Consider the following 15,499-nt stretch of genomic DNA (forward strand, 5'->3'; position numbering starts at 1 on the left):
CATCAAGTGTCACTAAGTGGTAACCCAAAAAATAATGGTTTCTGTTTCATTTACTGAAGGTATTGTCTTGGTAATACAAGTGATATCAATTTCTCTATTTCTTTGTGTCTCTGTCTCTCTCTCATACACGTGTACAGAGTCATTGAATCAAACTTTTATGCAGGATGAGCATCTATACAGTATCAACAATATGTTTGCAAACTCAATTATTGACATAGAAGCCTTCTTGTCCACAGACATTAATAAATGATTCTACATTACTTAGAAACCATTAGGTCCTTTTTTCATTCTTCTTTCTCCATCATAACTGGCTGGAGCTTCACATGGACACAGCCTGAGAGAACTAGTCAGCTCTGTGTGTCATCCCCTATAATTCCCTGCCTTGTTACAGGTAGCACTTTGACGATGCCTGTAAGTCCCTTGCAGTTTATATAAACGGGCTCTGACACTTCCTAGGGTGACCAACCTTCTTGGTATGCCTAAGATCATGGGGTTTACCAAGATGCAAATCTTACATTCCTAAACTAGGAAGTTTGGACCTACTTACATCTCACCACAACTGATGGTAAACTTCGATGGATTTCATGAGAGGGTCAGCAGTTTGAATCTCATTCTGTTCCCCAACTTAAATTTGTCATTAAATGTCTATTCAGATTTGAAGCCTTCTTGGAGACTCAACTCATTTGGCTTGACTTTACTTATTGATACACTCAGCACTTAGATGCTTGAAGACCAATATCATTTACTTTTTTCTTGTATTTTCTCCTTCTGAATACATGACACACTAACATAAGGTACTCAAAAAACAAGGCCAGAGAATGTTAGAAACTAAAAGCCAAAGTCTTTTTCTAGGTATTTCTACCGAAGCCATTTCCATTTTGAAAAAACAAACAAACCAAAAAAAGTCAACTTCCAAGAACATTTGAGATTCATATTAAACGTTTTTACTTATATTATCCTGAATATTATGTTTATAGTAATTCAAGGAACACACAATTCTAATATGAGTTTTTTATGTGTAACTCTCTTAACCCTTGAAGTTCAGAGTCTTCTTCACACAAGTGCATGACTTTCTTAACCATTATTGGACACTCAAATTGTGTAGTGAAATGAAATATTCTTCACAAAAACTCTGAGAAACACAACAGGTTTCTTATGGCTCTTCTTTGGTCACATGATGATTAAGGAAAAACAAAAGTGTTAACTATTTTTTTTTCTAAAGGCATAAAAGAGAATGGCAAAATAAAATTGGGATTTTAGCAGATTTATATAGAATGCTTAATATTAGTGAAAGTCAGTGGGTTTAACCTACATGATAATTTTTACAAATAAGATAATCGGAGCAAAAATGTTAAAAAAATATAACTGAGTAAGAACTACAACACACAGCTTGGCATTTTCCTCAGTTTACCCTTTTATGTACATTATCTTTGTTAATTGTCATAACAACTCCTTAAGGCACACTCTTTCATTATCCCTATTTCCCCATGAGGAAACTGAAGCACAGGGGTTAGGTCTAAGGTCACATGCACACCTAGTAGGTAGCAGAGTAGCAGGTTCTTGGAATTAAACCCAAGAACCTCTAGCCATTTTGATACTAATAAAATGTTTCAATTTTGTTAATATATAATATCTAAAACAACAAATGGATCACCTGAATCATTATTTTTTACTCTTTCTCAGCTCAACATCAATGGAGACCACCTGGGAAGTGATAATCATATTTTTCTAACTTGCTTTTAGGTAGCAAATATAGGGTAGTTTTATAGAAAAAAATGACTGGTTATGCATCCTCTTGGCCCATGAATACATGCAGCATATGTAGAAAATTGCTGCTTGTAAATTAGCTCAAGATATTTAAACTAGAGTATAAGAGTATGCTAGAAGGTACCCAGAATCTAGATGGCTGTCTTAAACCAATGCAGTCAAAAACCAAAAACACCTTTACTCCTAACGTCTTAACAAATGTCTCTAGCTTGCTGGTACATTTTACACACTTTTTATTAATTAAGCTTATATACTTAGAGAAGAATAATGTAGTTCTTCACCCAGTATTTTATTCACCTTATCTTACTCACCCTTCTAAGACAGAGAGAAAAGAAGAGACTAGCATAGAATTTGTTAGTGCTTTAGAACCAAGAGAGGATAAGATTCTAAAGAAGAGATGATGCTTGAGTTCACGCTTATCAGACTTGTTTACAATGGGGATATGGCTGGCAATGATTTAATTTTTTAAGGTTGATTTAAATAAAATTAATAATTGCCTAATTAACTAAGAAACTATTCTCTTTTGATATGTGTAGTGAGTTTATGTTAATGCATGTATACAGTTTTTATTAAGTCATTTTTTTCTAAGTAACATTTAAATTTTGCAGGATGATTAAATGAAGGTACCATTTAACTTACTAATTATGGAATAGTATATTTTTTTTTGCATGTAGCTTTAAATAAAGTTCTAATATGTGATAGATCATCTAAGCTCTACAAATATAGTGAATAAGTAAAATGTTAGCCATTTTTAAAGTTAGGGCCAGTGTTAAAAGGTTTTTGTCTTTCCAGAATATGGCAAAAATAAAAATTGTGCTTCTGAAATCTCTATTTTTAGGCATGCAAAAACTAGACATGATAAGTTAAATCGCTATGTTTCTGTATTATTTTACCACTTTCTGATGTAAAATCTTGCATATATATGGCCGGGCGTGGTGGTTCACACCTGTAATCCCAGCACTTTGGGAGGCCAAGGCGGGCGGATCACGAGATCAGGAGATCGACACCATCCTGGCTAACACGGTGAAACCTCATTTCTACTAAAAATACAAAACATTAGCCTGGCGTGGTGATGGGCGCCTGTAGTCCCAGCTACTCGGGTGGCTGAGGCAGGAGAATGGCATGAACCCAGGAGGCGGAGTTTGCAGTGAGCGAGATCGCGCCACTGCACTGCAGCCTGGGAGACAGAGTGCGACTCCCTCTCAAAAAAAAAAAAAAAAAAAAAAAAAAAAAAAAAAAAAAAAAAAAAAAATCGTGCATGTATGTGTATGTATATGTATGTGTGTATATATATATATATAGCAGAAACACTGCTCAGAAAAGATGTATGAGAAAGGAGAGAAGAGAGATATAAGGAAAAATAGCAAAGATATTGAAAGCAAATGAGTTAGAAAAATACAAATGTAGAGTAATATTCCGTGTGTGTATTTACCTATTTATATTTGTTTTATTAGATAAAATGCATCTATCTCTGGATCAGATTTAAGAAAATGCTCAATTTCACTGATGTAACAGAATTCATTCTTTTGGGATTAACTAGTCGTCCTGAATTACAGCAACTTTTCTTTGTGATTTTCCTGCTGGTCTACTTTATCACCTTGGTTGGGAACATTGGCATGATCATATTAATCAGGGTCAGTCCCCAGCTCAACAGCCCCATGTACTTTTTCCTTGGTCACCTGTCTTTTGCAGATGTGTGGTTCTCCTCTAACGTCACTCCTAAAATGTTGGAAAATTTGGTATCTGAGACCAAAACAATTTCCTATCCTGGATGTATAGTGCAGTGTTTTTTCTTCATTGCTTTTGTCCATGTAGAAGTCTTCATTCTTGCTGTGATGGCCTTTGATAGATACATGGCGATTGGAAACCCTCTACTTTATGGCAGCAGAATGTCAAGAACTGTCTGTATTCGACTGATTTCTTTCCCTTACATATACGGCTTCTTTATCAGTTTGATCTCAACACTGTGGACCCATGGTTTGTACTTCTGTGGGAACATCGAGATCAACCACTTCTACTGTGCAGACCCAGCTCTCATCAAAATGGCCTGTGCAGGGACTTTGATTAAAGAATACACTATGCGCACATTGGCAGGTCTCAACTTTTCTTATTCCTTATTGGTCATTATTATCTCCTACATTTTCTTCCTCATTGCCATCTTAAGGATGTGTTCAGCAGAAGGGAGAAAGAAAGCTTTCTCCACCTGTGGGTCCCACTTGACAGCTGTCACCATATTTTATGGAACACTCTTCTTTATGTACCTTAGAAGCCCAACTGAGGAGTCTGTGGAGCAGGGGAAAATGGTGGCGGTTTTCTACACCACAGTCATTCCTATGTTGAACCCCATGATTTACAGTCTCAGGAACAAAGACGTAAAGGAGGCCATGAGCAAAGCGATGAGTAGAGCATTTTTAAATAAATAAGAACTTAAAATGTATTATGAGATTCTAGTTCATTAGAAGAGGTGGAAATTAACAAAGTTTTTAGACAATTTTGAAGAAATTTGTTATTTATATTTTCAGTAAGTACCAAATAATAGATAATTGAAAAAGGGATAATGGTGTCCAGATAAGAGAAGTATATAAGAAACAAGAACCTCTGGCTCACAAAATCTGAAATGGTGAAAACGTGTTGACAATACCATCTACAGTTTTTCCTTTCTACACAAAGTCATATTCATATTTTGTAACCGGGGAAGCCTTTTATGGTTCTTTAAAATTTCGTAAGTCCATTCTTTCAATTATGTTTTCAAAACAACTGCAGTGTTCTCTATGTGTTTTTGTTTTTTTGTTTGTTTTTTGCCCCTAGAATAAGTTTTGGCTCTAGATTATGTTACTATTGCAAAATATTTAAGTAGAATATGATTTCACCATTAATTATTGTTAAAATGGAAAACAACATTCCTGAGAATGGAATATATTATGTAGAATATATTTTAAAGTCTAAGCAACATTAATTATTGTATACTGCCTGAGTTTTCATTTTCAAGTGTATACTAATACATTAAATAAAATTCCGTTATAAATGACTTAATATTCTCTGATATCCATTTGAGATCTTACGTATATCTTACCATTTTAAACGACAATCAGAAAGTGATGACACAATCCTCCTGGTGTTTTGGAATGTAGAAGGTGCTCCTCTAAATATATTTCAGTAAATGACTTTTGGAATATTTTGAACACTTATAGAGGTGTATTTACTTCTTTTTCCTTTGCATTTTGTTTTGTATTTTTGGGTTTGATGGTAGAAGAAACTAGCTGTCCCCCTTAGAAGTTCTAGTGCATTCATTTGCACTGTATCTGACTTTAAAATTAATAAATCATAATTTATGTGCAGCAGGTGCCTTATCCTTTGCTATTTTACCATAAAGTCCTCAGATTTTGTATATATTTTCAATGTCAATCCATTGCTCCATAAGGTAGAGTTCTTGCTTGAAAGTGGCTGTCTGTCAAAAATGACATTTCCCACCACTACTACAGTGTGACTAGTTCTCACAAATGGCATGGATGTGTGAGTTTTACATGAAAAACTTCTAGACTAAGGTGTTTAAAAAATGTAGATGGCTTCCCCATTCTTTCTCCAACACCTGACAGCTGGATATTGATGCTCAAGGTGACCGTGTAAACTATATATTGTAGAGGACAGTAGGCTCGGCAACTTAACACCCTGAAAGACAGTGTGGAACAGAACTCCCTACTATGATCTGGAATACCTGTTTGTGAATTTCATGGGGGAGAAATAAAATTCATGATATTGTATGCTTTCATCCTTTCTTATTCTTGTTAACTACATTAGCTAGTAATTTGCTGATATGCTTACATGCCCAAATTCCCGATCCTCAAGAACTAAATCTTTGATTTTGTTTTAATAATCTCTATGGTTTTCTGTAGCAATTTCTGATTTTAGGGTTACGAATACCATTTTTTAACTGTTTTTAGGTTTTTTCTTTTATACCATTTCTCTAAAATGCCCGATAGATTACATTCTTATTTCTGTGACTTATGCCTATGGATTCTGTGTCTCATACGCACACAAGTCAGAATTGAAGACTAACGGCCAAAAAACAACTCTATGCCAAGTAATCACAATCACAAACCACACAAAAACACAAACATGCCTCTCATATATGTACCTATTACTGTGATAAAGCACATATACATCCATAAAGTATATAGTGGTATAATATATGTATATGAGTATATTTTATACATACATGTATTATGTATGCATATAAAATTACTATATATAACAATATAATAAACTATATATCTATAATAATATATATAATAAACTGTACTATAGTACCTATGGTGGTATAATACATATGAACTGTATCTATATTACCTATATAGTGAACTATACATCTATATTATATACAGTGATATATGTATGTTATATATTTACATAACGTGTATATGTATATATACATATATATGTATTTGCATATATGTGTATATAGAACACTGTATATGTGTATGTATTATGCATGTGTATAATACATATGTATATATGTATATGCATACATAGTATATATGAAAATAATTGTATCCATATATGAAACCACAGTATATAGATACATATAATATACAATGATATATATTATATTATGTATTATATATACCACATATTACATATACCACTGTATAATACACATATATAGTACATATGTATATTATATATTATACATTATATGCATATATTTATATGCAGTGGTATGATGTATACAATGTATATAATCATATACATATAGAATACCATGGTATATAATTATATGCATACATTTCACTACTGTATATAATTATATACATATATAAAATATATACATATGTTATACCACTGTATTATTATATACCACTGTATTTAATCATATACATATAATATATACATGTATTTAATTATATACAAATATACACATGTATTTATATACAGTGGCATATATGTATATAGTACATACATATATACAATATATTTGTATATGTATATAATTATATACAATAGGATATTATATCTATGTACATAATTTTGAGAAAACCCCACACACATAACAGTTGGCTCTTTCTCTACAGATGTACTGCCCATAGTATCATTTCTAAGAGAAAATTCTTAGTTTCTCCTTGCCTTCTAAGTCAAGCAGTTAAGGGAGGCTTCTCATGTTGACTTTCCCCAGTTTCTCTTTCATCAGGTCGAAGGTGTTTACTATTCCCACATATAGCATGCACTTTTCAACTCTGCATCCACATTGGGAATATTTCTCTTCATTCTCAGGTTGGTGAAAAATGTATCTATCTGGAATTGTCAGATGGAGCTTGCAATGGAGATTTTATTTTCTTTTACGATTTATAGGAATGCATTCATGATTTTATCTACGTTATGTGTGTATGTGTTGAGATACATAAGAGAGAGATACATTTTCAGTAAGACTATATATTATTTGATAATTACAAATGAATAAAGGAGTGTATCTGATAATCATTTTCATATGTATTATGTGTTAATATATATCTTTTCATATTCACAATCACACAATGAAATGATTATTATTATTATTGTTAAGTCCTACTGAGGAACATAAAAAGTAAAAGCAAAACAAAACAAGAATAAGACAAGTGCAGTTTTATAAAATAAGTCAAAGAGCCTGGATCCAACCAAGCTCTGATGATAGAAACAGAATTCTTTAACTAGGATAGTTAATATTGCTTCATACCTGGTCTGGAAAAGAATCCAATCCATATTTATTGGCAATTTAATTTGAAATAGAGTAATTTAATAAGGGAAGGTTATGTGTGTATTTTTTAATTTAGGTAATGAGGAAATTCTCTAAATACTCTTGAGGTCCCCTAATCTCTATTTCTTTGTACAGCTTGCACCCCCTAGGATCATATCTAACCCCTAGTTTCCTGTAATTTTACTAATGCTATTCATCACCTGGATAACCATCACTCAGGGCTCTTTGTATTTAGCTTGTGGGGAGTACTGACAATGGCATCTTCTACATCCTTGTTTGTGCTGAATCACCCTTCAGCACGGAATGAGATATGACTTTCCAAATAAGAATCCTTCTATTGCCAGCAAGAACATTTCGGGCAGCCGCAGCATAAACTGCTGAATCAGAAATCTGGAGTTATCTGTTGATATGTCTGTAATCTCTGTTCGGATATAAATCTAAGGATCTTAGAGATTTTAATGACTCTAACAGATTTTGCAGTTTATATATAAATATATTCTAAGGCAGTATATGTAGTTTTTAGAACTTTATTATTCATTTAAAAAAATGTAGCCACTAATTAATCCTTCAAATTTTTATTAATTAGATCAAACCTCTGGAGCCATGTAGAATGTAACCTGTTTCACAGTTAGTAATTTTCTCCTCTAGTCATAGAAAATTGTTCTTTCCAAGTTTGTGGTTGAAAAGTTTTGGATTATTACTATGGATAAGCGTTCACTTATTTTCACTATCCATTGAGATTTACCTTCCTGACTGCTAATTTTTTGGGTAACTGCTAACCAGTAATAATATGGATACATTTCATCACATTGTGATTGAATACAGTTTAACGCTGCAAATTACAAGAAGGGTCTTGGGAATAATCGTTTGCTGTAGAGATAATATATAGCCATTAGAACGTTTGACACAATCCCATCTCCAATAAATATATTTCCTGCTGAAAGGCTGTCTCAAGATTCTTATTAGATATATTTGCACTCTGTGTTCTGCAGAATGTGATTGCTCATTGACAAAATATCTAATTAATGGAATTTCTCTCATACATATATGAAATATATATAAGCTTTATGTATGTTTATATACTTACAGGTGTGTGTATATATATACACACATATGTATATACATACATAGAGGTGTGTGTGTGTGGGAGCGTGTGAGTGCAAATGTTAAACGAATGATGTGTACAGTAAATAACTTTACTAGGTAGACTGTGAATCACTAAGAGATTTGACAGGGCACAGAGATGTCCCATTTGATGGAGAAAAACTTGTGGATTGTTCTCTATTGTATCTAGTAAGATCATGCCAAACGCTAATGTTTTCTTAGAAATATAATTTGAGAAACATTTTCTGAAAGAAATTTCCTATATGATACATCCTATATTTGAAAATAAATTTGCAACATATACAAGAAATCTTCCTAGAATTTCACTGAACCCTCAAAGGAGAATCAATCACTTCCTAATTTTCTGTCCCTATTATACCTCTGTAAGAATACATCCAAGTTTTAGAATGTATTTATTTACATTAGTAGCTTCATAAGTACTGACATTAATCTGTATGTTGTACATCTCTTTGAATCTCTAGAACATAACAGTATATAATATCTAGTGGATTATAATTTTATATTAGAGTTAGGAGGGAGTCCATATCCAAGATATGTTGATACAGTGTGAATATGGACAAATAATTCACCCTTTAACTTGACTTTGATGGCTACTATCATCAGTCTTTTGTTCTTTACTTGAAAATAACACAAATATGAGATTAAAAATATTTTACATTTTAGGCTGACGAATTATTTAATCATATGATTTTCTTCTCTAATCTTTGAGAATATGCTTATAATGAACAAGAGATTAAGTGAAATTGTACACTTTTTAAGTTCTATTATGAAAGGAACTATAATCCCCTGTAATTATCTTTAAAATATAAAAACATGCCATCATTGGAAATGAGGGAAATTTAAGAAGTAATGAAGTAATCTTGGAAATGTGACTACTCACAATACTTAATATCAGTGTATACAATTATACTTTGTATAATTGTTATATAATAGGGACTGTCCACATTTATTCATTGTAGAGCCTATTACGTAACAGGCACTGAGAAAAGATTGGCGAAAATAATGCAGTGTGCTTATAGATATTGTATAAAGGGAGGATCTAAAGGTATAAATTAATAAATAAACATCCTAATTTTTTCGTCTATTTTAGTTATCAAACATTTTGTAACTGATATTGACTTAGAATTGAGAAAATGCTCAATTTCACCGATGTGACAGAGTTCATTCTTTTGGGGCTAACCAGCCATCGGGAATGGCAAGTTCTCTTCTTCGTCGTCTTCCTTGTGGTCTATATTATCACCATGGTGGGCAATATTGGCATGATCATGTTAATCAAGGTCAGTCCTCAGCTTAACAGCCCCATGTACTTTTTCCTCAGTCACTTGTCATTCGTTGATGTGTGGTTTTCTTCCAATGTCACCCCTAAAATGTTGGAAAACCTGTTATCAGATAAAAAAACAATTTCTTACGCTGGCTGTTTAGTACAGTGTTTCTTCTTCATTGCTCTTGTCCATGTGGAAATTTTTATTCTTGCTGTGATGGCCTTTGATAGATACATAGCGATTAGATATCCTCTGCTTTATGGCAGTAAAATGTCAAGGGTTGTCTGTATTCGACTGATTTCCTTCCCTTACATTTATGGTTTTCTGATGAGTCTGGCAGCAACATTATGGACTTACGGTTTGTACTTCTGTGGAAAAATTGAGATCAACCATTTCTACTGTGCAGATTCACCTCTCATCAAAATGGCCTGTGCCGGGACATTTGTAAAAGAATATACGATGATCATACTTGCCGGCGTTAACTTCACATATTCCCTGACTGTAATTATCATCTCTTATTTATTTATCCTCATTGCCATTCTGCGAATGCGCTCAGCAGAAGGAAGGCGGAAGGCCTTTTCCACATGCGGGTCCCATCTGACAGCTGTCATCATATTCTATGGTACTCTGATCTTCATGTATCTCAGACATCCCTCAGAGGAGTCAGTGGAGCAGGGGAAGATGGTGGCTGTGTTCTATACCACAGTGATCCCCATGTTGAATCCCATGATCTATAGTCTGAGGAACAAGGATGTGAAAGAGGCCATGACAAAAGTGATCAGTAGATCATGTTAAACAAAATAAAATCAAATTTGATTTAATTTTATCTTCTATTATTTGTTTGGAAAACAGTTATTACCCAGTGCCTATGAACACTAAGATAAAGATATTCTGTGGGTTGAAAAGAAAAATAAAAATGGTGCAAATTGAGAAAATGTAAGGTGGAATGATTCATTTCTGTTGATGTATGGAGATTAATTACATACAAATAAATTAATTGAAACGGTGATGTGTGCCAAAGTTCATAGGTGTACTATGGGAAGTTGCTCAAATACTTAGCTGCAACCAAAAGACTTTTTCTTAATGAAAAGTACAGTTGCATGAATTTAAGAAATATTTATTTGCCCACTTAAAAACAAATTTGGGGCAGAAAAAAACCCCATGATATTTAATTTGGTTTTCCAATATGAAGACATAAAATATTGGTCTAATGGTTATGAGATTATTTATTGTTTAATGCATCTTTCATTATGTTGTGTAGGGTCTGTTCAGAGACTACTACTTGGAAAATAACAATATTATTGTATTTCATGCTTTTTAATTTTTTGGTGTTTCTTAAGAAACACAACATGGTAAGTGTCTCTCTTTCACAGATCCTGGGAACTGCTGTGTTTCAACTCTACGATTGCCCGTCACCAGACTCTGGTTTGCCCCTGCTGGTGTCTTCACTCTGACTGAAGAGTAGGAGGATAATTAGTGGAAGAAGCCGTCATTGTAAAACCATGGCTCTCCAAATTCCACAGAATGAATTACATTCCACTCATGTGGGATATTTGGTATACCTGTGACCAACACATTGCACCTACATTATTCTAGTTAACTTTTACATTTGAAATAAATTCAGTATTTAGGACGCACTATTTGTTGTTGTTTTTTTCTTTTTTTTTCTTTTTTTTTTAAATTTATTTATTATTATACTTTAAGTTGTAGGGTACACGTGCATAACGTGCAGGTTTGTTACATATGTATACTTGTGCCATGTTGGTGTACTGCACCCATCAACTCGTCATTTACATCAGGTATAACTCCCAATGCAATCCCTCCCCTCGGCCCCCTCCCCATGATAGGCCCCGGTGTGTGATGTTCCCCTTCCTGAGTCCAAGTGATCTCATTGTTCAGTTCCCACCTATGAGTGAGAACATGCGGTGTTTGGTTTTCTGTTCTTGTGATAGTTTGCTAAGAATGATGGTTTCCAGCTGCATCCATGTCCCTACAAAGGACCCAAACTCATCCTTTTTGATGGCTGCATAGTATTCCATGGTGTATATGTGCCACATTTTCTTAATCCAATCTGTCACTGATGGACATTTGGGTTGATTCCAAGTCTTTGCTATTGTGAATAGTGCCGCAATAAACATACGTGTGCATGTCTCTTTATAGCAGCATAATTTATAATCCTTTGGGTATATACCCAGTAATGGGATGGCTGGGTCATATGGTACATCTAGTTCTAGATCCTTGAGGAATCGCCATACTGCGCACAAGACAGGGATGCCCTCTCTCACCACTCCTATTCAACATAGTGTTGGAAGTTCTGGCTAGGGCAATCAGGCAAGAGAAAGAAATCAAGGGTATTCAGTTAGGAAAAGAAGAAGTCAAATTGTCCCTGTTTGCAGATGACATGATTGTATATTTAGAAAACCCCATTGTCTCAGCCCAAAATCTCCTTAAGCTGATAAGCAACTTCAGCAAAGTCTCAGGATACAAAATGAATGTGCAAAAATCACAAGCATTCTTATACACCAGTAACAGACAAACAGAGAGCCAAATCAGGAATGAACTTCCATTCACAATTGCTTCAAAGAGAATCAAATACCTAGGAATCCAACTTACAAGGGATGTAAAGCACCTCTTCAAGGAGAACTACAAACCACTGCTCAGTGAAATCAAAGAGGACACAAACAAATGGAAGAACATACCATGCTCATGGATAGGAAGAATCAATATCATGAAAATGGCCATACTGCCCAAGGTCATTTATAGATTCAATGCCATCCCCATCAAGCTACCAACGAGTTTCTTCACATAATTGGAAAAAACTGCTTTAAAGTTCATATGGAACCAAAAAAGAGCCCGCATCTCCAAGACAATCCTAAGTCAAAAGAACAAAGCTGGAGGCATCATGCTACCTGACTTCAAACTATACTACAAGGCTACAGTAACCAAAACAGCATGGTACTGGTACCAAAACAGAGATATAGACCAATGGAACAGAACAGAGTCCTCAGAAATAATACCACACATCTACAGCCATCTGATCTTTGACAAACCTGAGAGAAACAAGAAATGGGGAAAGGATTCCCTATTTAATAAATGGTGCTGGGAAAATTGGCTAGCCATAAGTAGAAAGCTGAAACTGGATCCTTTCCTTACTCCTTATACTATTTGTTGTTATCAATAACATTTTCTGACATAATAGGAACATAATTTGACATCTCTCTTGAACCTTATGTCATGAAGCATAAGGATGAAGCTACAACTTAGCTTATTTCATCAAGTCTACATCCTTAGGTCAAATAAATAAATAATCACCCGTTTTGATGCAAACAATATACAGCTAAAGAAATGTAATTTATACATTTTAAATTATACATTTAAAAATTAAGAATTATCTGCAAAGATGTGAATATAAAATAAGATTGGTGTCATCTGAGAAAAAAGCATTCTTTTGATTTAACTTTTAAGTTCAAGGGTAGGTGCGCAGGTTTGTTCTATAGGTAAACTTGTGTCATAGAGGGTTGTGGTACAGATTATTTCATCACCCAGGTATTAAACCTAGCACCCATTAATTATTTATCCTGATCCTCCCCCTCCTTCCAACCTCTACCCTCTCATAGGCCTCAATGTGCATTGCTCCCCTCTATGTGTCCATGTACTCTCAACATTTAGCTCACACTTCTAAGTGAGAAAACGTGGTATTTGGTGTCCTGTTCCCGCATTAGTTTGCTAAAGATAATGGTCTCAAGCTCCATCTATGTTCTCGCAAAGGACAAGATCTCATTGTTTTTCTTATGATTGCCTAGTATTCCATGATGTATATGTATATTTTCTTTATCCAGTCTATCACTGATGGGTTTTTAGGTTGATTACCTGTGTTTGCTATTGTGGATAGTGCTGCAATGAATATACATGTGCATGTGTCTTTATAGTAGAACAATTTATATTCATTTGGGCATATACCCAGGCATGGAATTGCTGGATATTTCTGTTTTGAGGTGTTTGAGGAATCACCACACTGTCTTCCACAATGGTTGAACTAAGATACATGAGGCCAAGAATCACATGAAAAAGCTCAACATCACTGATAATTAACAAAATGGAAATCAAAACTACAGTGAGATACCATCTCACATCAGTAAGAATGGCTATTAACAAAAAGCCAAAAAAATTAGATGCTCATAAGGTTGTGAAGAAAAACAAATGTTTATCTGCTGTTGATGGAAGTGTGAAAAAAGCACTCTTCTTTGTCCATGATTGAATTTTATTTACATCAAGAGAAACTATAAGTGCAATGAACTCATTTCCACATACGTACACATAAATAATGGGCAGCATTTTAAAACCTTTTGCATACATAAACAAATTACTAATTTAGATTCGATTATAGTATTACTGTGTCTGGTTGAAATATGTCAAACCTCTGGAGACTTTTAATGTCTGAGGTACTCATTCTTTTGGGATTACTCCAAAGTTAAAAGTAATTTATCTTGGCAATAAAAACATTTATTTGCCATTTTGGGGGAACTCTTGATATGCCAAATTAGTTTTTTGTTATTAATAAATTTCAAAATGTGTATTGAAAGCATTTGATCACTTTCAGCATGTTGGCAGGTAAATTTGAACTGTCTTTGTTACCTGTTTTTTTCAAAGGCAAAATGCATTTCTGTTTATTCTTTTGGAGAGTTAGTTTAGATAACATAAAGAATGATGAGTCAAGGTCCGTGGTCAAACCATGTTTCTGGTTTGAGTTTCCAAATTTCAAGTGCATTTGTGGAAGACCTCGGACAAGTCACTTTTTGTCACCCATCCACTTACTTTTAAGGTTGTAAACCTTACTTATCTCTCTCTCTCTCTCATTTTTTTTTTCTCTTGAGAGGGAGTTTTGCTTTGTCTCCCAGGCTGGAGTACAGTGGTGCTATCTCGACCCACTACAAACTCTGCCTCCCGGGTTCAAGCAATTCTCCTGCCTCAGCCTCCCAATAGCTGGGATTACCGGCACCTGACATCATGACCAGCTACTTTTTGTATTTTTGTAGAGACATGGTGTCACCATGTTGGCCGGGCTGGTCTTGAACTCCTGACTCCAGGTGATCCAGCCCCCTTGGCCTCCCAAAGTGCTGGATTACAGGTAGAAGCCACTGTGCCAGGCACATCATACTTATTTCACATAGGAATAATGTTATTCTTCAAGGTAAGGATAGTATTAGTCAGAATCCTAAAGAAGTGGTAAGATAATGCTAGTGAACTGTTTAGAGGTAAAACTGTACAAATAATGAACACTTTTTGTGTGCTTCACATGCAGCAGTCATTGGGAAGAGAGTTATCCCTATATTATTCTAAGATCATCTCAACCAAATGTAAGGTAATAGTTTCCCTATTCTACAGATGAGTACAATGAGGCTCAGAAGTGCATCGCTTGTCCAAAGTAACATAGTGAAAGTGTTATACCAAAGGTATAATCCCAGACCTGACTGACTTCAGTAATGACTTCTACATGTACTCATTTTACCAAGGATTTATTCTTTGAGGCATCTGACATCTGAACATAACCATGAGATGCATGGGACATGCATTCCGATGATCATTTGTCCTGACAGATGGCACTTTTTAGAACAGT

General features: G+C 34.4%; 2 protein-coding genes across 5 annotated transcripts in view; both read left to right on the plus strand.

Annotated features, from left to right (window-relative positions):
* Positions 1-11,519, plus strand: part of LOC105471012 (olfactory receptor 5M3) — a 377,575-nt gene extending 366,056 nt beyond the window's left edge. For 2 of the 4 annotated variants that reach the window (XM_071074609.1, XM_011723375.2), the window contains one exon: positions 9,711-11,239. In XM_071074609.1, coding sequence (XP_070930710.1) covers positions 9,754-10,677 — 924 coding nt within the window. In that variant the 5' untranslated portion in view covers positions 9,711-9,753 and the 3' untranslated portion in view covers positions 10,678-11,239. The other 2 variants (XR_011610564.1, XR_011610560.1) reach the window with 2 other exon arrangements.
* Positions 3,008-6,079, plus strand: LOC105471010 (olfactory receptor 5M3-like). Its single transcript, XM_011723368.2, has one exon. It carries the CDS (start codon positions 3,258-3,260, stop codon positions 4,188-4,190), a length of 933 nt encoding a protein of 310 aa, XP_011721670.2. The 5' UTR covers positions 3,008-3,257; the 3' UTR covers positions 4,191-6,079.
* Positions 11,520-15,499: the final 3,980 nt, after the last annotated feature.

This window comes from Macaca nemestrina, chromosome 12, assembly GCF_043159975.1.
Source record: "Macaca nemestrina isolate mMacNem1 chromosome 12, mMacNem.hap1, whole genome shotgun sequence".
NCBI classification, from domain to species: domain Eukaryota; kingdom Metazoa; phylum Chordata; class Mammalia; order Primates; family Cercopithecidae; genus Macaca; species Macaca nemestrina.